The following is a 21554-nucleotide window of genomic DNA, read 5'->3' as shown; positions in this document are numbered from 1 at the left end:
GACTCCTTAAGCTATAAACACTTGTAAGGAACTTGTGGACTCTGTCTTTCCATGTCTTCTATCATTTCATTTTCAAAACAGGATTATACAAGAACATGGCGTTTGGCTGAACCTTTCTCTATTATCAATGTGTAATTCTGGGCTAAGGTTATCTGCTCTGCAGCCTCATTTCCCAGTCACTTGGTGATGGGAAAGGAACATGACCCTCTTAGTTTTTCATTTCTGTTCATGTCTTTACTGGTGGGATTTCTGAGAAGGATGAAATCTGTTTTTGTGGATTTCACCTTCATTTAGGCAGGCGATTCCCCCCTCCCACTCCCTAACCATCAAGAAGCATATTAAGTGGGTTCAAAGTAGAGCGAGATTATTGTTCGATTAATTAGAGCCAGTCACACATCAGTTGCATTGTGAGATTAATGTCTGTGGTGACCTGGCTAATTACATTGGATTTAAGAAGGTAGGGCCTTTTCAATGGGAAATGCAAATACGAATACAGCAAACATTCCAGTATGTCAATGCATTTCATTCGTTGGTGTTACAAGTAAAAAAGTAATTTTTCCAGTATAGTAAATTACCCTGTCATGCATTGCACATTCCCCTGCGCCTGTTCAAAACCGGCACAGGACAATGGGCCTCATTACGAGGTGGGCGCTGCCGGTAATCCCTTACCACCCTATTCCGAGGTCCCTTAGCGGGTCCCTTCCTCAAGGCCTGGTTTTGCCAGGCGTTCGTTATGGAAGGGACCCGTTAAGGGACTTCAGAGCTAATAACGGGCCCGCTAATAGCGGGCCCGTTATTAGCTCCATCCCCATTCCCATTGAGCCCTATGGGGGCTCGGATGGGAATAGGGAATGGTTCCCGGAATGGGGACTTACCGGGTCCTCCAAGGTCAGAATGACCCGGTAAATCCCTATTCCGGGAACACGGACCCGGAATGCGGTAAGGGGGTAGCCATGGCGCTAATAGCGCCATGGCTACCTCCTACCTCATAATGAGGCCCAATGTGTTTGTTTTGTGCACATTTTAAAGGCCATCCCATTTGTGAATCCAAGATTTGTTTTATAATGTGAAGAAACAACCCCTAGTTTTCCCAAATGCTCAAAGGGTGTCTAAAAGGGCATGCGAATGTGTGCATCAATATTGGGGTAGGGCGCAGCTAGCGCATCTGATCGCCTGCACTCAGTTCAGCCTTCTCCTGGCTATCTATCCCCCACGTATGTATATAGCTTTTTGTACCGCTATCCCGCCACGATGTGTCCAAACTGTGCCCTCATCCGCCAGCTTGTGACAATTACACCTGCATTGCATCGCTTCACTTTTAGTATTTAAAGTTATTTTCTTCAATTCTGCACTTATTTCAAGATTTCTTTTGACTTTTTGCCATGCTGTTGGGTAAACCGACGTTATTGGGGTGCTTCATTTTGGGAATCAACAGGAGGTTTATTCAGGAGGCTCCTTTTCTGAAAAGGGATAGCCTGAAGGATATGAGGATTAAGGATTAAGATATGCACAAAATGTTAGTACCATTTTTACATTTTAATTGTGTTCTTCAAACAATAACAATATCTTCAAGAACATGAAATCAATGTTAGTGGGTTTAGATTTTGATGTGTTTATTTTTAAATCTCAAAATATCTATTCACCAGAGTAATCTTTAGTTATAAAATCGGTATATTTACCTGTTCTCCTTGGATGCCAACACCAGGAGGTCCCACTGGTCCGTGTGGCCCAATTGGACCAACTTCACCCTGAAATATAAATGCTGTCACTTATACAGTAAAGATGTTCATTTTTCAATACATCACTGAAACCTTTTTCTATTTTCCAAATTAATGTTGAACAACATGCTAAGAGCCCTGACTCCCTGCTTCTGTGTTTGCTACGATGGATAGATGGAATTAGATGCTGTAATCTGAATTAGTACCCGGCGAGAGCCAAGGAGAATGCAACACGGGATTCCACGGCCATTGTTCCCGGCGGGGGCGTGACAGCCATCCCTGCTCCGAGCCTCCCCGCGGCTGAGAGGCTGCTTTGGCCCCCCCGCCGCGGACTCGGGTAAGTCTTTTTTTTTTATATTCCCTTCCCTCCCACCGCCCCCCCCAACTTACCTTCTTGTTCCAGCGTCCCTGGCGGGGGACGACGGAAGCCTCCAGCCGTGTGGAGGCACCTCCACACAGCTGGAGGCTGCCCTCGTCCCTCGCCGGGGACGCAGGTACGTTTTTATTTTATTTTTTTTCTCCCCCATCCCACTCCTGCCCTTCCAACCCCACTTACCTTCTTTTTGATCCTTTTTTGGGAGCGGACGCGCTGGGAACACTTGTGTTCCCAGCGCGTCCACTCCCGATGGCCACCATGGAAAGAGAAAACGGACTCCGTTTTCTCTTTCCATGGCGGCAGCCATTTTCTTATTTTATTATTTTTTTTCCTGAAATGCTGCAGCGTTTCGGGACAAAAAAAAAGCTTTTAGTGCCCCGGTCACGCAATTTTTGTGGGCCGGGGTACTAATAGCAATATAACCCTCGCGTCAGGGGCATTACCGACTCTGGTAATGCCCCCGACGCTCGGGTTATATTGCTTATGTATAACACATGACAGCCTGCAATATCTGTATAAAAGCCTGGAAATTATTTTCTTATTTCAAGCTAGTGTTACATCACAACTGACCTGTAAGACGAAAATGACATCTGAACAGCTCTATAATGAGTTATTACGCTTCAGTTGTGACATCACAATGCCTCCTGTTTGAGCCAGCAGAGAGAATACTAGCTGTCAGTGCAGCACTTAATAAAGCCATGATAAGCTTTGCAAATTCTTTGCTTGCAGAATAGTTTTCCGGGACACATTGCAGCTGGAACTGTTTATAGTACAATGTTGAGTTTGTGCACTGCTGGAGTTTAACATGCGTGAGCAAGAGTCTGCATGTTATTACTTATTTTAAAGCACACACTGAAAGTTCTTTTCAATGCATTTTATTAAACTGCTGAAAATATTTTTCTGCAACACATCAGGAGCTGCATTTTTGCTTTTTTAAACCCAAGCAGATTTGATATTCATTATATGGATCAGCAAATGGAAGATCTCTTACATTAAATTATGCAAGAAATTAGGTATTAAAGGGAATAACAGTGTGTGGCCATATATTATAAAGATTATGGGCCTCATAACAAGGGTGGCGCTCCCGTAATGAAGGATGCCGGTACGGAACCAGCACCCTTCATTACGGGAGCGCCGATTACAAGGTTCCCTTTGCGTGACCCAGACAAGACGTCTGGTAAAACCAGACGTCTTTTCCGGGTCCCGCGAGGGGAAGAGGGAGGTAATAACAGGCCACTTGTGATGTGCCCATTATTACCTCCCTCCCCATTCTCATTGAGCCCTATGGGGGCTCAAATGGGAATGGGGAATGGTTCCTGCAAGGATGAATTTCAGGCTCCTACTATGTCGGAATGACCCGGTAAGTCCCCATTGCAGGTAGTGGCAGGCATCAAGGGAAAAATTTCGTATTTGGAACGGTTGGTTTTGTATCCTGAATATTCTGAGAATTTATGTATGGTCTCCATTGCAGGCCCCAGGTGTATGTCCGGTTCCCGGATGTATAGCAGGGTGTTATCTGCATATATTGGTATTGACTGGGTCAGGCCCGCCATCCATATACCCCTCTGCTCTTGGTGTTCCCTAATTGCTGCTGCAGCCGGTTCCATAGTTATGGAGAATAGATTGGGAGAGAACGGGCAGACATGGTGCGGTTGGTCACGGGTTATGGTATAGTATCTTGACACATTTTAGGAAGTATGGGCCTATTCCAAATTTCTCAAGCACCATGAACAGGTATGTCCATGACACCGAATCAAATGCTTTTTCAGCGTCCAGGGATACTGCAACCGCCTGAGCTTCTGGCCTGATCTGGGCCATGACCCCAAACAATCTACGCAGATTTAGTGCCGTTGATCTGGTGGGGATAAATCCGCACTGATCCAGGTGTACCAGCACGGGCATGGTGGGCAGGAGCCTAGTGGCCAGGATTTTAGCAAATATCTTGGCGTCATAATTTATAAGGGAAAGGGGTCGGTATGAGAACTTCTCGCTCGGAGGGCGCCTTGGTTTGAGGAGTACTGTTATTATGGCCTCCCTCATGGACGTTGGGAGTGTCCCTGTCTCCATGGCCTTCTCCAACACCGACAATAGCATCGGGGCCAGCTCTTCAAGGAGCACCTTATACAGCTCAGCTCCCAGTCCATCTGAGCCGGGAGCCTTCCCATTAGCCAGCGATTTAATTGCTTCCTTTATTTCATCTACCGTTATGGCCTGGTCTAATAGCAGTCTATTTTCTGAAAACAGTGTCGGGAGCGTGATGCTATCCAGGTACTCCTTGATGTTATCGGGAGTTTTCAGATCGTGGTTGGCATATAGTTCTGTTTAAAAACGGATGAATTCTCTATTTATGCCCTCCTCGCTAGTGGTTACCGTGCCGTCCCTTGCTACTATACTGGGAATCATAGTGTGGTGTCTTTCGGCCTTCAATAGGTTGGCTCGGGTGCGACCCGCCCTGTTTCCTTCGCCATACCGGCATGCTCTAACTGGAGTAGCCATGTACAGAAGCTCCCTGGTAGCCAGTCTATTAAATTCTTGTAGGTTACCATTTATATCCGCAAGGGTACTATCCTCGTTCTTGGCTGTGTATCACTGTTCCAACACCCCCAATATTTTCTCTACTTCAGCCAATTTCCCTCTAACCGCCTTCAGCAGCCCAGTGGATTTGGAAATCAGTATCCCCCTACCCATGCCTTAAATGTCTCCCACAATGTTTGCAGCGCTCTCAACAGAGTCCCTATTGATTTCAAAGAAGAGTTCTACCTCTGTATGTAATTCCTCTGCCACTGCAGGGTCTTTGAGGATGCCGGGGGTTTCAGATTTCCTAGTGTCATGTCTAACAGGATGGGAGAGTGATCTGACAAGGTGCGGGGGAGTATTTCGCTATTATCAATATGGTTTGCGAGGGACGCAGAGACCAGCCAGTAATCTATACGGAATTCGGTATCACGCACCGAGGAATAAAAGGAATACTGTCTTCGATGGGGGTGCAATGCTCTCCAGGCGTCCACCAGTGTTGATTGTGACATTATTTCTTGTAGCATAACAGCAGTTTTTGTAGGATTACAATGTGTGGATGTGGAGCGATCCAGGGTAGTGTCCAATATGGTATTGAAGTCCCCCCCCCACAATATCCAGAGAAGCCAACCTCTTGCATTACATTTGTGTAAAAGTCTGGGTCGTCTACACTCGGACCATAAGTGTTTATTAATATCAATTCTTCCCCAGCGATGTTGCCCCACACTATTACGTATTGCCCCGAAGGTTCAATTTTACCTTTCCCCAATTGGAACCCAACAGATGGGTGGATTAGGACAAGTACTCCTCTGGCTTGCGAAGAGTATTCAGTATAATTTCTATGCTTACCCCACCCTTTCAAGAATTCGGTGTTGACCTTCTGGAGCGCATGAGTTTCTTGTAACATGAGTATCTGGGGAGGGTGCCGAGTGACATAGGCTCCCACCTTGTTCAGCTTGGCTCGGTTGTTCAGTCCCTGGACACTCCATGTAAGCAGTTTAAATTTAAGCCCTTGGGCCTTCATAGTAGGATTAACCATGTCCGTATACCCTTGTTGTGTCTCTAAATTTGCGGTTACTCAGGAGAGTCCCATGCGCCGCAATGTAACCACAGTTTTTAACTTGTAGGACTCTTCCAACTGAGTCCCAAACTCCCAATCCCCTCCACCCCTCCCCGAATTGCTCAATGGAGCTAAACATACTGTGATCCTTCAGCCCCCCACCCACATCATCTCCCCCAACTTGACAATGCTGCCCTATATTGCTCATCCCCTTAAACTGGTGGAACCTTCCTGAGGGTCGCCCGTTGCTTGCACCTGGCTTACCCCGACGGAGGCTCTCGGCTCAATAATCCTAAGTCTTCATTCAGTCCGTCCATGATGTAGAATTTCCCTGTTCTGGGCGGTGAGGAGCCGGCCTCCCCTCTAAGAAGAAAAAGAGAACAAATTTCCCCCTGCTGATTAGTGTTAAGAGCAGACGGTTTACCCTGGTCATTCAACCACATCCGGCATTTCCTCTCTGGGTGGTGGTCTGGCGTTCTGGTCAATCATCCGGTCTCTGGGAGGTAGTGGAATGGAGGCTTCTATCTATTGCATGGCTTCCGCGGGGTTTTCGAAAAAATGAGCTCGCCCTCCATGCTGTATTCTCATTTTCGCTGGGAAGATGAGGGCGTACGGTACATTGCGTATTCGCAGCTGTTTTTTAACTGGTTCATAGGATCGCCTCTGCGCCTGTATATCGGCGGAGAAATCCGGATATATATGGATCCTGTTGTGCTCAAAATGTAGAGTGCCTTTCTCTCTGGACAGTCTGAGTATTAAGTCTCTGCCTCTGTAGTTGAGAAGGCGAGCTATTATTGTGCGGGGAGGTGCCCCCGGTTTCGGTGCTGGTGCCAGTGTACAATGGGCCCTCTCCACCAGGAAATGTTCGGAGAAAGAGTCTGTTCCTAGGATGTTCCTCAACAGGTTTTCCACTTGCCTTTCCATGTCGCTTTTGCCAAACGTTTCTGCGATTCCAACAATCCGGATGTTGTTCCTCCGAGATCTTGATTCCAAATCTTCGCATTTGTTTTGTGTTTTGCGTAGCTCTGTCTGGAGGTGGGCTATGTCTCGGCTGTGTTGTAGGATGGTGTCCTCGCTCGTGCTTATCCTGTTGTCCTCTTCTGCAATTCGCATGCTCTCTTTTTCCACTCGGGCCTTCACGGACCCAATTGTTGCGACTATGTCGTCGCGTTTTACATTTACTGCCATGAACCCATTTTGGAACAGTGTGGCCAGATGATCTAAAGGATCTTCCCCTTGCTTGTCGTGGTCTTGTGGCGCCTCGTCGGCCGCCCTTTGTGGCTGGGAGCTGGCAAAGGAGTCCATTGGGCCGGTCTAAGGGGTAAGCAGCCCTCTGTATCCCTCAGCGACCTCCGCCGTGCCCCCTGCGTTTTCTGCCGGGTCTCTATCTTCTTTTTTTATGTTCTTATTTAGGATTAAAAAAAAAGAAAAAAAGTTCATTTCAACAAAAGTTCCTAGGTTGTGGCTCTGTTTGCTCCCGTGGTCTGCCCAGAGGGTTATGGCGTGGCCCCAGCGTTGTCGTGGGGGGGGAGCCCCCCCGCTCCGCTGCACTTACTTGTTGTGGGTGGGCACAACACGGATCCCCCCGTTCCTGCAGGTCTCTCCTCCGAGTCCAGCACGGCCTGCCGGCGCCGGGAACGCTGCAGCAGACGCGGCACCGCGTGTATCATGGCCTTGGGGCCGCCTCTCACACCTTCGGCCTCTCGGCCTGCTGCACACCGCTCCTCCACTGAGTGCAGCTGAGGGTGGTGGCGTCTCCCTCAGGTGGCCTCTTCTCGCTCTGGACCAACAGCAGCCACGCTTCCCCTCGTACCACGGGCAGCGCGGCACGAAGGCTACCGCCGCGCCCCACCCCCACAGCGGCCTGCTCCACTCGGCGCGCCCCCGGCACACAGTGAATATACTGTGGAGCCGGCGGTCGGCCGCGCCAGCTCTTCCTGACCGCCAGAACTCTTCTTATCGATTATGAGGGGTTCCCAGTCACCTATCCACTCGATTTCTCGGGTGCCTGCTCCCGGAGTCTTCCGCCAGTAGATTCTATCTTTTCCAAGCGTTTGGAACGGCGCTGAAAGGATTTTTGAGTGACAGGATTTTTGTTAGAGCCGGAGCTCTCCCTCAGGCGGCCATTTTCGTCACTCGCAACAGCGCCCCAGGTCACATACAATTTTAAGGCAATACCCCCACGTGACTGTTATGCATAACTCTGTAACAATGATCAAAAGAAACTCTTAAAAAGCTCTAGAATCTTATCAAGACAAGACAGTATCACTCCAGGATTAGAGCCTCCTTCCTGATACTCAGTGTGTCCTGATTTCCTTTCACGGGGTAGGATATGTTTTTAATTCAATGGTCTCTGCTTTAAAAGCTAAGTGTGTATGGTGCTCGAACATCTCTGCAAGACACACAGAGAGAAAGTTGTCTTTAAAGCAACGGCGGCTGGTGCCGGTCATTGGACACTTGCTGCTCAGTCCTGGCCACAATGATCTTTTTGCCTTTTCACTAGGAATAGCCTTGTAGCACCAGGGGATACCCCAACTTGCACCTGCAGCACTCCAGGCAAGTGGTCAGCTTGGCCCTGTTTTGGTACTTGCATTTCTGCAATCCCGCAAACGTTTCAACCAGGTGATCGGTTCTTTCGAGTGGCTGGTTCCCTTTGGTGTTCTCTACACAGGTTGTCTTGCTATTCAGTCACCTTCCATTTTTAATGGAAGCCACCTTAGGGCACAGGTTTGCCATCGTCAGTGGCATGAGATTTGAGGGAGTGAGAGCGAGGTGCTTCTGTGCCAGTCATGGCGTGTTCTGAGTTGATGAGGTCTAGCGTGATATCAGTGACCATTTGGTGTGTTGTCTGCTTCATCCTGCAAGTAATATTCTTGCATTCCTAACTCTCCAGTGCCCCCAATTGACCACCCTTTTCATCATGGCTGGTGGAATTAGTTTAGTCTGAGAAGCATTTGGCATGTGCATTATTCTTAATTTCCCTACAGTAGCTGGCAGGGGCAAGGAATGATCTCTGGAGTTTGATAGCCTTGTATTCAGCGCCCCCGAACGCACAATGTGCAATGTTTCATGGTGTCATATAGGATAGTGACTTTAGGGGTCTCATTCTCAACAAGGTTATGGCCTCTGCATCATCAGTGGTCAAGGGCATACTCTCTTACACATGAAAAACCTGCAGAAAATGGATGGTTCTAACCTGAGCACCTTTAATGGTCCAGCTCACATTCGTCAACAAGATCTTAGATCAGAAAACGCGTAACTTGCCCTTGCCTACGGAGGAAAGCCACATGCAAATTGCAGATATTCTCCGTAAAGATTAGGAAAACCAATTTGCTCTTTGTTATTCTGCCTTGAATGAGTAATTTGATGAAGGTCCTCTTTTGCACCTTCATGGGATAAACCTCAAATATCAGGGGATGCTCCGGCTGGAGGTGCTGGTCATCTGCTTTTTCTCAGGGTCCATCTTCAGTGTCTCTTTTGGTAATGGACGCACATGCTTTTCCATGGTTGATCCTGGTGGAATTAAACATGTTTATTCTAGGAAGATTGCCACTAGTGCTCAAGCCCCTCTATTTCTGCCAAGGCATGTGTTATTCATGATATCAACCAGGGCATGTCCAATGTCCTATCTTGGAGGATATTTTTAAGGTATTGTATTGCGCTTTGGAAGCTGTCAGGATAAGCGTGAACACCCATTGGCAGAAATTTTGGAGAAGGCCTATGAGGTAGTGTAAAATGATGTACCACTGGTTGGTGCACTCTGATGAGTGAGCCTTCTGTTTCTGAGAAAATGCAAGCACTTAATTTCTGGTCAAGCAGAGATGAGATGTACTGGAGAAGATCCATCCCAAGCTAGTGGACATCTCTGCTCTTGAGCTGGTCTGTAACCTTGAATGTCAAACTACTTACCAAGCTTCTGTCAAGTCACTTATACTTCACTTGACATGATTCTGTGCTAGATGAAATAGGTCTTTCCACCAGGTGTTTTTGGAAGGACTATTATGGGGTGCTTGCATGACTGCTTTTCTAGTGTCTAACAACCCTGAAGAGTATGCTCAGCCTTCCAAGGATGACAGTCTGCTACATGACCCCAAACATAAAGGAGTGTTAGATCCAGATCCAGAACCCACCATGGATGTTAGAAAGCTTCTCCCAGACCTATATTTAGCGTGTGGGTTCAAGCAAGCACAAAAGCCATACATTTGCCCTGGCTCACCTAGTGGAAGCTGTGGACGAGCAGTCAAGATAAACTATCAGGGTAGGAGTGGTTTCAATGATAATACAGGGTAAGACAATATTACTTTGAAAAAGTACTGTCCACACAGAGGGATTTATAAAAATATACTTTCCTAGCTGCAGGTCGTGAATTGTATGCCGATTTAGCATATGATCGCACTCTCTCTCTTTCACTCTCTGTCTTTCTCTCCCTTTCTATGTGCTCTCTCTTTGCTCACTCTCCACGCTCTATTGATCTCTCTGCCTCCCTCTCTGTCTCCCTTTCTCTCTCTGTCTCTCTCTCTCTCTTTCTCTCTCTCTCTCTCTCTCTCTCTGCCTCACTCTCTGGTGTTGTGAATCCCTCTGTGTGCGTGAGATTCACACTGTCAGGTGCATGTTTGTTAAAGCCACAGCAAACGCTGATGACAACTGCACAATCAGAGAAAGAAAACAGATATTTTGAAGGAGGAGGCAGGAGGTGCTGTGTTCTGTTACATTTAAACGCAGCAGTGACAGGGGCATCCCTCCCGAGGGGAGAGGCCGAGTATATGAAGACACAAATTGCCATTGAATGATTCCTTCAGAAATGTTGCCATTACATTGAGTCATTGTCCAAATATTGGAATGTGATGGGAACTCAGATTGAGTTTGTGGGGTGCTCCTGGGGTGCTGACAGACTTTGTTAGGGCTCAGAGGATCAGGCTACAGGGTATAGAATTTAGTTTCTTTATTTCTATTTTTGTTTTACTTATTATTGTTTGTGCATATTGTAACAAATGTGCAGCACTAGCAAGCCATAGATATCTCTCAAAATTAAATATTGCATTCTTGTTCACAGAAGAAACAAATCACTGATTTTAATCTGAGTAAGGCTCTGTATTCTTGACAAAAGAAGCATTGAAAAGGAACATGTATATAAATGTAATAACATTGTAAACTGGTACTTTTTAATGTAATGATCACTTCCAGTACATCCTGTAATCATAAAAAGAATGTTACATTTGTTTTACTGAGCAAAGCATAATATTGAAACCTAGAAAAACTATAACATATATTTCGTGATAGAAGGTTATCATTCCAAGAAGGATAGTCTATTACATTCCTATTCATCTCTTTTAAAACAGTCCTATGAGAAATTGGAAGGCACAGATAGCACCAATGGGGGCTCTTGGCTGCTTTGCATAAAATAAACTAGCATTGTAAGAACAAAATAATGACCACAGATCTTTAAATTTGACAAATATGTCTCTGATACAGTTACAATGGTTATATTCTTGAATCACTAAGTACATAATGCTGATTTCATTTTTCACTATAATCACCCTAACATTAAAGTGTTTGCAACCATGAACCATATATACTCAGACAGACATGATTAAAGTTTGGATTCATGGATACAATGGGTGAGGAACATTCGGATTTCCTTTTTTTAGAGATAATGCTTCCCCTTCCATATGAAGAGAGCCTATCTGAATTAGGGAACCTCACATAATTTAGAAGGAGCTGGCTTTAAGGATAAGGATGTCTGTGGATATGGGGTTGTGTATATACCTTTTTCCCTCCCAATGCACATATTTATTTACAGAATGTATCTATATTAACATAAAGGATATCTTGTGACATGTAAGCAAAGGTGTTGCCGTAGTTTGCAATTAAGTAATGCAGTTTCAGAAAGAATGTACAAACATTCTTAAGACATTTTCATACTTGTTAGAGTCACGTGTGATGCAAAGGACAAATGGTTACTTCAGGTACCATCTATGAATGTTTATACTCTGCAGTATCATACGGCATGAATAGGCTTAACAGTGTGATGTCGACTCTGAATGGAAGAGCAGGAAGTTGGTCCTAATGCTGCACAGTCCCCCAATGTCAATGATTGGGCCTGACCTAGAAAGAATGTGTTAAGGGATTCTCAAGTTTGTGTATCTTCTGCAGTTTCCTACTACTGACTACCAAGGTGAGAGTTCATTGTTTACGATCTCTGTGTTCCAGTCATCCAGCAACAAGTCTGGTGATTTAAAAGAGGTTCTGCATGCAAGAGGACCACTGGAGAGGCACTGATGATCAGAAGGATAGCTTTGAATCTGTTGTGTTTTGCTGCGCTTCAGTTAAATGATGATGCAGGTCCAGTACCAGAAAGTGCAAACGGTGTCCAGTGGAGGTAGTCCAAGCTAGAGATGGACTCCTCGGCGTTCCAATGTTCAGTTTTCTCCCCTGTTTTAGATTAGTTTTTAGCTTCAGGTGATAACCAAAGGTTTAGACTCTTTTGGTTGCATGTGCTTTGTGTGTAGGGCTGGGCAGCAAAACCTTCCATGGAGAAGGTGCTCATTGAGATGTGTGACTCGGCCGTGTCCACCTAGACAGGGGAAGGGATTGCCAGTTCCTCTGTTACTTCTGGTCATGGGAAGCTTTGCCATGAAAACAGCTCAAGGAAGAGTGTTCTGACCTGCCGAGCTTTCCTGTGGCTCCTCTTCAGGTAGGTGTCTTCTGTGCTTCATGAATATTCCCCTTGTTCAACAGCATAAGAACGCTGACCCTCCAATTATATAGGAACTTGGATGCAGAGTGGATGATTAACACATCTGCCACTCATATTAATAGAGCAGCAATGGTACATGATCACTAGCGAAAATTGCCACATTAAATGTTTTGTTTAAGGGCTGCATTAAAGCTTTGTCTCCGTCTGTCAATTCAGATATGATTGGGGATACCAGCCACAAACAGAATATATCTTCCTCTGGCAATTTTAGGTCTTAATCTCTGAGGGAAGAAGTAGATATGTGCATATATGGCAACATTTGTATCTGTCATGCCCCAAAGGACAAGAGCAAAGCAGAAGAGAACTTGATGAGATGGTGGGGATTGGGAGGTTTGAAGAACTGACTCAGATGGAAATTAGGATGAAAGGCAGCAAGGAGATTATGGATAAAAGCCATGACTGTGTTCTGAAAAAGGTGTTCTTGGGAAGCAGTTATCAGTCCAAGGTTTTCCCCAGATTATACAGTTGAAAATAACATACAAAATGGACTAGCCTTACTAAAAGAGTTGACTTAACTATAAAAGCGAGGCAGTGGTTAGAGGATTGCTCTGCAATGTACTTCTGTGAATATCTCTGAGGTTCTGTTCCAGTTCCTCGAATCTACTCCCGCTAAGTGTTTCTCAGATTTATTTTGGTGGCCCTGGCCATGCTCTCTGTTCCCCCTGTAGATTTGGATCTTTGTTCTGATTCCCTCTTTGTGCCTCAACTTCGCTTTACTCTTGCTTGCTCCTGTTTCCCCATTTTCCCCTCCTTTTTCACAATCACCCCTGCGCATCTAGCAAAATCACCTCTATGGTTGTTCCTGCACTGCCTCCTTCTCTATGTTATTCCCTTCCATATGCTTCCGAACCCCATACATGTTCTCACCCCATTGCCCTCTCGTTCCATGGTGCAGCACACTCAACTCTTTCTGAATGCACTTTATTATTTGACAGTCTCTCCACTGTAACAAACTTGGACTATTTGACGCTTCTCCCTAGAGGCTATGGAGGTGAGCCACCCCCTTTGAGACTAGGGAGGGGAGCCCATAATACATTGTATGCCTACATGGGAATTGGAAAGACTGTTGTTGCTTCTGTTTTGGATTCACCAAATAGTGGCATGTCTTCAATCTCTTTGGCTTGGTGTAATGCTGGATTCTACCTGACCGCCACAGTCAAAGAGGAACAACACACCCCTTTTGTTTGTAACAAGGCATATGAAAAGACAAGAGCCCTCATTACGAGTCTGGCGGAAACAGTGCCTGGAAAAACCGGCAGGTAGCCGCCGGTCTCGTAATTATTTACCAGCACCTGACTTGCCGGAATAATCGGGGCATTACAGCCCCGGCAGTCCAGTAAGTCAGGCACCGGTAAAATGTTGATCCCCATTCCTGTGGAATCGCATAGAACTCCATGGGAATGGGGACCACAGAAGCACTGGCACAGTTAATAACGGTGCTGGTGCTTCCGTGAAAGTCTGCTGGCGGGTGCCGTTTTGACCGCCAAGGTCAGACCTGGTGGGCGGAACAGCACCAGCCAGCAGACTCGTAGTTTGCCGGTCTGGAAACAATGGTGCCAGTAAGCAAACTTGTAATGAAGGCCAAGGAACCTTGAATGGAGGATAACAAATCCTATGCAGAGACGAACCTCTGATGGGAAGACATCCTGGGGAGTGGAGCCTCGCTGGACCGGGGAGGCAGCAGTACCATGGAGAACGAGCTGATCGCTACCAAGATGCCGGAAGGCTAGCATCCTGAGTGTCAACAAACCCGAAGTGAGCGAGAGATGGGGATGGTAGAGATACCCTCTCGCCTGTTGCCGTGAACACACGGAAGCTGTGGTAGGCCTGGGGCCTGTTAACTGATGCTGAGACCAGACGGAGGCGGAGAGATCGGAACACCGACCTCTGCATGAGAAGTGTGACGACTGCTAAGCCAAGCAGAGAAAGGGAAGCAAACACTCCTGAGAAGGTATCACCTTTGATAGGGGGGAGAGGCTGTGTCCCCGAGTGCTAGAGAGGTCAAGAGGGTTAAGAGAGCCAAAAAAAACCCTGACACTACACAGGCAGATGCCCAACCAAGGCCCTGCTGAATTTAACATATCAGAGGGTCATACGGCTTTGGGGAGCCCTAGAGAACCAAGTCACATTGATATACGAAGCTGGGGAAGCCAGAATGGGTTACTGGAGCCCGAGAAAACCCAAACACTGAACATGGAAATACACACAATCAAGCCCCTGCTGGATAAAGCATATCAAAGTGTGCTTTGGGGAGCCCTAGAAATAAAAATAAGAGTGGAAAAGACTGGGAACTGGGAGAACCTGGAGGGTTCCCTTGCCCAAACCCAAAACAAGAACACTATCAAATACATGGTCAAAAGAGGTGGAAACGCACTAAGACAATCCCTTTTCCCTTTAAAGAACGGAAAGTATTGATGTGGGTGAAAACTTAAGACTGGAGAACTGTATCGTGAAAAATGTATGAACTTTGACCATTTGAAAAACCTTCTTTGGGAGGAAACCAAGACGTTTAGCCAAGCAAAGCCCAAGTGGAGTGGCTATTGCTCTAGTTTATTTTTAGTTATGTTTTTTTCTAAGTGGTCAGGCCAGATGCGCATCAATGCCGCCGGGCTGTGTGCGCGCTATATAAATGCAAATAAATAAGATATCAAGTAGGTTTTGGACGGAGGACTATATTATTTTGGGAGAGCACCCTTAGTTTAGTTTGTTAACTAGGAAATTACCCTCACAGCAGTAGGTTTATATAGGTGTTTTTCTTATTATTTAAATAAAACATCTTTGAACATGCTAAGCCCTAGTTCTACTCCTTCTTCTGGTTCACCACTCACCCGATATTAGGCAATCTTTAATTCTGTACATTGATCCCATTAGAGACCCTAGACCCCACTCTTAGAGGACACAGTTTTCCCTGTAGTTTTTCTCTGCCAACCAATATCACTAAGGGAGAGAGGCAGGGTCAGGTGGGTGTCAGCTGAGCACTGTGCACTAAAGCCCTATACCAGGTAAGTCCTCTAATACAGTCAACCTATTATTGGTAATTTCTGTTCTATGTTGGCATTTAATTTCTGTCCTTTGTCCTCTACCGGCAGTAGAGGGTGCTCTTTCCCTTCGCTTCCCTTCGATTCCCTTACCTTCCCTTCGATTCACTTCCCTTCTTTTGTCTCCCTACCTTCCCTGAGAAGTGACACCCTTTTGTCTTCTATAGGAACCCTCTGTAGATCCCGGGGGCTCTACGGTCTGTAGAAAGGGTGGTGGTGGCGTCCAAGGTCAGGGAAGCCTCCTGGTTAACATGACAGATTGCTAAACCATTAAAAAAGAATTACCTCAAACAGCAACCCCTTGGTAGGAATGACGCAGGCCATCCAAGAGATTCAGAATGAGCTAAAGACAACACAAACTAAACAAGGCATCAGGTTAAACAGGATCCCTGATTTACAAGCCAGGAACACCTGGAAGAAATATGGCTCTGCAACCAAAGATAGCTCATCAAGCTTTATGTGTGGCTAATCCAGAGAAACTGTCAGGGGTCCCGAAAAACATCAACAGCTTCCTCGCCCAACGTCAGTTTCATTTCATAGCCAATTCACAAAAGTTTTGTTTCGGGGTTGCGGAAATTGCCTTCATGCTACCTGTGGCGAGCCAGAAGGAAGAGTCGGAAGTAACTTAGATGTTTGCATATTCTTTATTTGAGAAAAATAATAAAAAGGCCTGCCTTACCCTATTGCTATGGGATTTTCCCTTCGTAACCAAACTAATTAAAGGTGCTCATCTGTCATCAGAAGTACAAAGAAAACGTCCTCTGTCCAACAATCTAATTCTATCTGGCCCTACCACTGAGAACTAACAACTAAATAAGGTAGCTTCCCTTTAGCCGGGTCTCTCAGCTTTCTCTCAGCGTTTCCAAGGTACAACAGTTCCACAATGTAGTATAAAGTCTATGGTACTTTTTTGTCTGGGTTCGTTAAACCTCACTGATGAACTTCTGTAGCTCTCAATATGTGCTTAAACCTTTGGTCTTCAGGAACTTGCGACACCCTCTAGTCTCTCTCATGCACTCCTAATATCGATTGACTTTGCGTTAAAATCTTTGGTCTTTGGGAACGTCTTTGGGAACTTGTGAGATCCTCTAGACTCTCTCATGCAATTCTCATTTCAATAGTCTTTGTGCTTACACCTTTGGTCGCTGCAAACTTCTCAGACCTTCTAGTCTTACTCATGCACTCCCTATGTCAATAGTCATTTCCCTTCCTTCTTAGCAACTTAAACCCTGTTACATCTGAGGTTGTCTCTTCCTCTCCTATACCCTTTTCCTTTACTTGCTATTCCCTTATGGGGCCTTTTCTCAGGTTTTTGCTTGAAATGTCTTTGAGTTTTATACCTGCTGCTTGGGCTAAACTCAGAGTTTTCTCAAAGTCTTTAATCAAAGAATGCCAGTATTCAATACAAGTTACTTTAACCAGCTCTCTTGGATTCTCCCAATAGAGGGCTTTCTGCTTCCCTTGGGTTTCATCCTCAGTTTTGGCGTTCCTTTCGGAAAAGTTCACACTGCCCCCATTGTCTCCCCCTTGTCAGAATCACCTGGGTACCTTCAGGTAGCGTAGGTTGATTCACCAGGCTCGGCGTTGGGATGCAATTGCATTGACTTTTCTCTGGCTCTGGTTTCTTGCTTCTCTTCCAGGCTCTGCCTCCTCGTTCTGTTAGCATTCAGCACTCGGCACAGCTTTGTCAATGGCAGGGTTCGTTCCTCCAACTTGCTCAGATCTCGGGATCATTAGTTGGGTCTCCGGCCCACCGTGATCTTCTCGTGGTTATGCCACTACTCGGGACAGTTCCGTGGACCCCATCTGTACAGTGCTTGGTCAACTGAGTGCGGCACCAGGCCTGCAGCGTCCTTGTTCGGCATACTCTTCCTTGCCAGTTGCAGCTGGCACTGCATCTCCACACTGCTCCGCCTATCCAATGCATTCATACATCAGAGGGTTTCCCCTGCGTATGCATCTTTCTCCCTTTTCATGATTCGCTCAGGGTTTCCCCTGCGTATGCATCTTTCTCCCTTTTCATGATTCGCTCATTCCTTTTACAGGCTGTTTTGCATTCCACACAGTGTTATGTCTCTCTTCAGGTGGCGTACTCTGTCCAGTACTACCCGAAGTCAATAGAAGGGGAGTCACGTTGCTGGTGTTTACAGGCAGTCCCATGTATGCAGATAATGTTGTGGGGATATGGAGTTCCTTATGGGAAGGGCAGTCTTTGTGCCCTAGAGGATTCACTCCCATTTAGGTCCCACTTGCCTAGACCCTTAGGGTGGGTCTTGCGGAGCACGCTCACCACCCTAGCCTCAAAGTGGTGGCTCCCCCGGGGATAAGGGACGAATACTCATGATTCGTCACACACCCTTATGATGTAAAGTTGATTGGTATGTGCCATTGCTTTTATTTTATAGAAAAGCCCATGACTACAAGATTATGATTTTGCAGCACAGTTGAACGCTATGTTTCAACAAAAACTACTTAAACAAACAGCACATGGAGCTGCTTACATTGAGACAGGGCTCTATGGATTTGGTTGCTTATGCTGCCATGCTTCAGTGGGCAAAATACTTCAGCCTCAACTACATTTTACACAGGGTTAAAAGAATAAGTGAAGAGTTTATTGTCTTTAGCTCTTACCATATGTGTTCGCGTTATCTTACAGATTGACCAGCGGGTTCATTGCAGGGACTGTGATCAGAGTATAGAATGGAGCAGACCTCACATGTGGAAAAACCAGAGGAAACCCCTTAATATTGGGATGTGATCAAGCAGGAGAACCCATGCACATTGGGAACCTCAGGCAAAGCTTAACCCTAGCAGAATGAGAAAGCCGGAGACAAGGGAATTTGTGTTTTATTTTTGTTGAACGCCAGCTCATTAGGTAAGCAAATGCCCCACTGTAGCAGGAAAATCCCAAAGGCAGACCGGGAAGAAAGGGCATAAGACATGGCTACAAGTATGCCATCTATTTCCTAATAGAAACATTAGTTCTACAGACATTTCAGTCACTCATTATGAGGCCTCTGGCAGTAGTCGCTGTACTAGTTTCATGAGCAGCTGGAAATGTCATTGATCATGATTTTGTAACCAGACATCGGATCACTACATTGTGAAATTCACGGTCAGATTCCACAAGGCTGGTGGGTGGAAGACCCTTAACATTAGGGTATTTATGTAAGGAAGCCAAACCACTGATTATGATGACTCAAGCTGGTCATCTAAATAAAATCATTGATTGGGGAAGACAAACCACCATGGCTATTATAGCCATCTCCCAGGCAAGATCTGTCAGCAAACCATGGTAGGGGTCATTACAGAAGGAAAATAACAAGATAGGAGTGTACCAATACAGTATCGGGCTTTTCAAGATGCTCTTTCAGAGAAAGGCACAGAACAATTATCTCCACACATGTAATATGATTGCCCAATTGAGCTATTACCTGACTCAAAAATTGCCGTAACATTTTAGGAGGATGCCTAGTTGAGGGAATAGCTAGATTTAAGGAAAGGTTTCATCAGGTTGGGTCCTTGGGTAGAATATGTGTTTGTCAGCATGGAAGCGTGTGTATCAGACTCAATAGGTCCCCCGAATCAGCAAGGACTTTTAGTAGCTTTTTAGGGCACTAGGTGCAAATGTCTTTTCCACTGTGGTCCTTTTCACAAGGGTTGATGGTTGGAGAACTCACCAAAGGCATGATTGTGCAGGATCCCTTTGCCCAAAGGGTTTTTCTGAGCAATATTAATTTGGTGAAAGGAAAAAGGAAGGTTCATTGCATGATATATCGCTGAGTATTGAACAGGTGGGTTGTGTACAACCATTTAAAAATGGAACAGATTTTGCTCCTCAAGAACATGCTCTATTTAGCAGATTGACCAGTCTGTGGTGGTGTCAAAGATGCATATATTTTGGGTCACTATTTCCACAGGGAACACACTGTTTTGTAGTTTGTTTTGGCAGGAGTCTTGTGTTTTCACTTCAGAATGTTCCCTTGATTCATGCCGTTTCACACAGTGGTTTATTCCCATGCTGTCGTTCCTCCATTCGAGAATACCTGAGGGACGTTTGGTTAATGTTCTTGGTGAAGGGGCACTTTATTAATGCAACTACATCTCATGGCATACTTCCATCATCGCTAGGATTTTCTAGAAATTGGGACAAAATCTGTGATGCACCTTACCCAGTCTCTAGACTCTTTTGGGCTTATAACAAGCAGAGTAAAGGCAAACCTTCACCTTGCAAAGGGGAAAATATGGCTAATTCGTAAAAGAGGTGAGTTTTCCTCTAGGTGTGGATGAGTTCACGCTAGGATTCTCTGGGAACGATTCCATCAGCAAATTAACACCCTGTGCTTGCTGTCCTCAGAGAGGATTCATGTAGCTTCTTTGTACAGTATTTCAGAAAACATTCATATTTGATGTCTCCCCAAGTACCTCAAAACATGGTGCAGAAGGCCTAGTGTTTGGCCTGGCTGTCTTCTGATTCAGAGATGAATAATGTACTCCTTAAAACACCCAACAGGTGGTATCAATGTTAGAGCAGGTTACTCAGAGTACACTGCAAGTAATTTTCTTTCTAGGGGAGGAAATGGGAGCTTAGCTTTGGGCTTGCTGTAAAGCAATTCTTACAGATGTTGTCATCACCTTAGTATAATGAGTGACGGCTCCACTTCAGAGTGATTCGCATTGGTCACGTAAGGGTCTCTTAAAATCTAACAAACTATGGGCTGTATGAGTCCTTGCTCAAAATGGATTCAAAGCAGGACTACATAATACCTGACTCTCATTTTAGGCCCAGCAGGGCCTTCTGCTTTGTCATTGTAGTGTGGGACTAACCTTCTCCTGGAGACTAAGCGCCTGTAAATCCTCCTGTAACGCGCATGACAGATGCTATTCCATAGCCCCTCTAGAAAAAAGGGAACGAAAAATATGCCAGCTGAACCTTGAGAGGGCTCCATGGAGACCAGCAAATGAGAACCTTCAAACCCTGAATCACGCCAAAAATAAAGTATATGTATAGTTCACATCAATCACTGAATCTAGCAAAAATATTGCACAGTGTAAGGAAGGCATGGTATCAAAAAGTAAGACAGGCACAAGTGATCACAGTTCAAGGGTGTTTATTGAACTTCAATGGGTTATTTGAATGCCTATATAATCCCAAATCTAAAGATAGGAGCAAGCTACAACCATCAAATAATAATAATAACTCAGTCCTAGTAGAATCTTGTCAAAATAAAATGGCCTATACTAATAAACCTATTGCCAATCCTTACTTCTAAATACAAATAGAATGGGAAACAATGCTATGAAAAAGAAAAGCGTTCAAGAAATGATATGTCAGGATATTTGAGCTGTTGGCTCTCCTTCCCCATGTTTTTAGCACGGGACAAGGCGATACACTCCAGCTTAGCACATACTCTGGCTTTTCCAGCACAAGAATGCAGTTCAAAATCTCAGTCTTAGGACCTTCTGTGCCAAAGTCTCTTTTCCATTCAAATTCTCTTACTACAGAGCGCCCGATGCGACAAACAAATGTTAAATGTTCCCATATGCACAATTTCTCAGGTAATTAACTGTTTACCCGCGGGTCCCCCTCTACCGGGCTCAGACCCACTACTCTCAGGATTTTCACATGCATAGGTTCGGATTTGGTCTCCCTCTTTCGGGCTCAGGCCATGGGTCACCCTCGTTCTGGCTCAGACCCCTTTTCCACAATATTCACAATTGGTCACCCTCTAGTTCTGGCTCGGACCACAGGTCCCCTTGTTTGGGCTCAGACCCCTTTAACACAATGTTCTCAAGGGGTCACCCTCGTTCGGGCTCGGACCCCTTTGTTTTCACAGTTTGAGAAAGTTCCCTTATTTCCATCTTACTTCCTAATATCACTGCCTTTCAAAAATGCACAGTATTTTTTCCCCAGGCCTGTGCGGGACCTCCCTGATATTCTGGCTGTGGCTTGTGTCTCTGGTATTTTTAGTTTCACTTTTCACTTTCGGACCACAAGTCCCATAAGGGTTTGTTCTTGCTATTTTCTCTTTATATTCACATACTTTAAACTTCCAGTTCCAGAATACGCTGCTTCTGTGCCCTTTTTTAT

The 21554-nt window shown here is 45.5% G+C and overlaps 1 protein-coding gene across 3 annotated transcripts in view; it reads right to left on the bottom strand.

Annotated features, from left to right (window-relative positions):
* COL28A1 (collagen type XXVIII alpha 1 chain) overlaps positions 1-21554 on the bottom strand; it is a 1696952-nt gene that overhangs the window by 1152764 nt on the left and 522634 nt on the right. For all 3 annotated transcript variants that reach the window (XM_069648530.1, XM_069648529.1, XM_069648528.1), the window contains exon 16: positions 1680-1748. In XM_069648530.1, coding sequence (XP_069504631.1) covers positions 1680-1748 — 69 coding nt within the window. The remainder of the gene's footprint in view (positions 1-1679; positions 1749-21554) is intronic.

The sequence above is a fragment of the Ambystoma mexicanum genome, chromosome 2q, assembly GCF_040938575.1.
Source record: "Ambystoma mexicanum isolate Mex_15411 chromosome 2q, UKY_AmexF1_1, whole genome shotgun sequence".
NCBI classification, from domain to species: Eukaryota; Metazoa; Chordata; class Amphibia; order Caudata; family Ambystomatidae; genus Ambystoma; species Ambystoma mexicanum.
The sequence above is the reverse complement of the archived record's forward strand: the minus strand, read 5'-3'. Positions and strand labels throughout refer to the sequence as shown.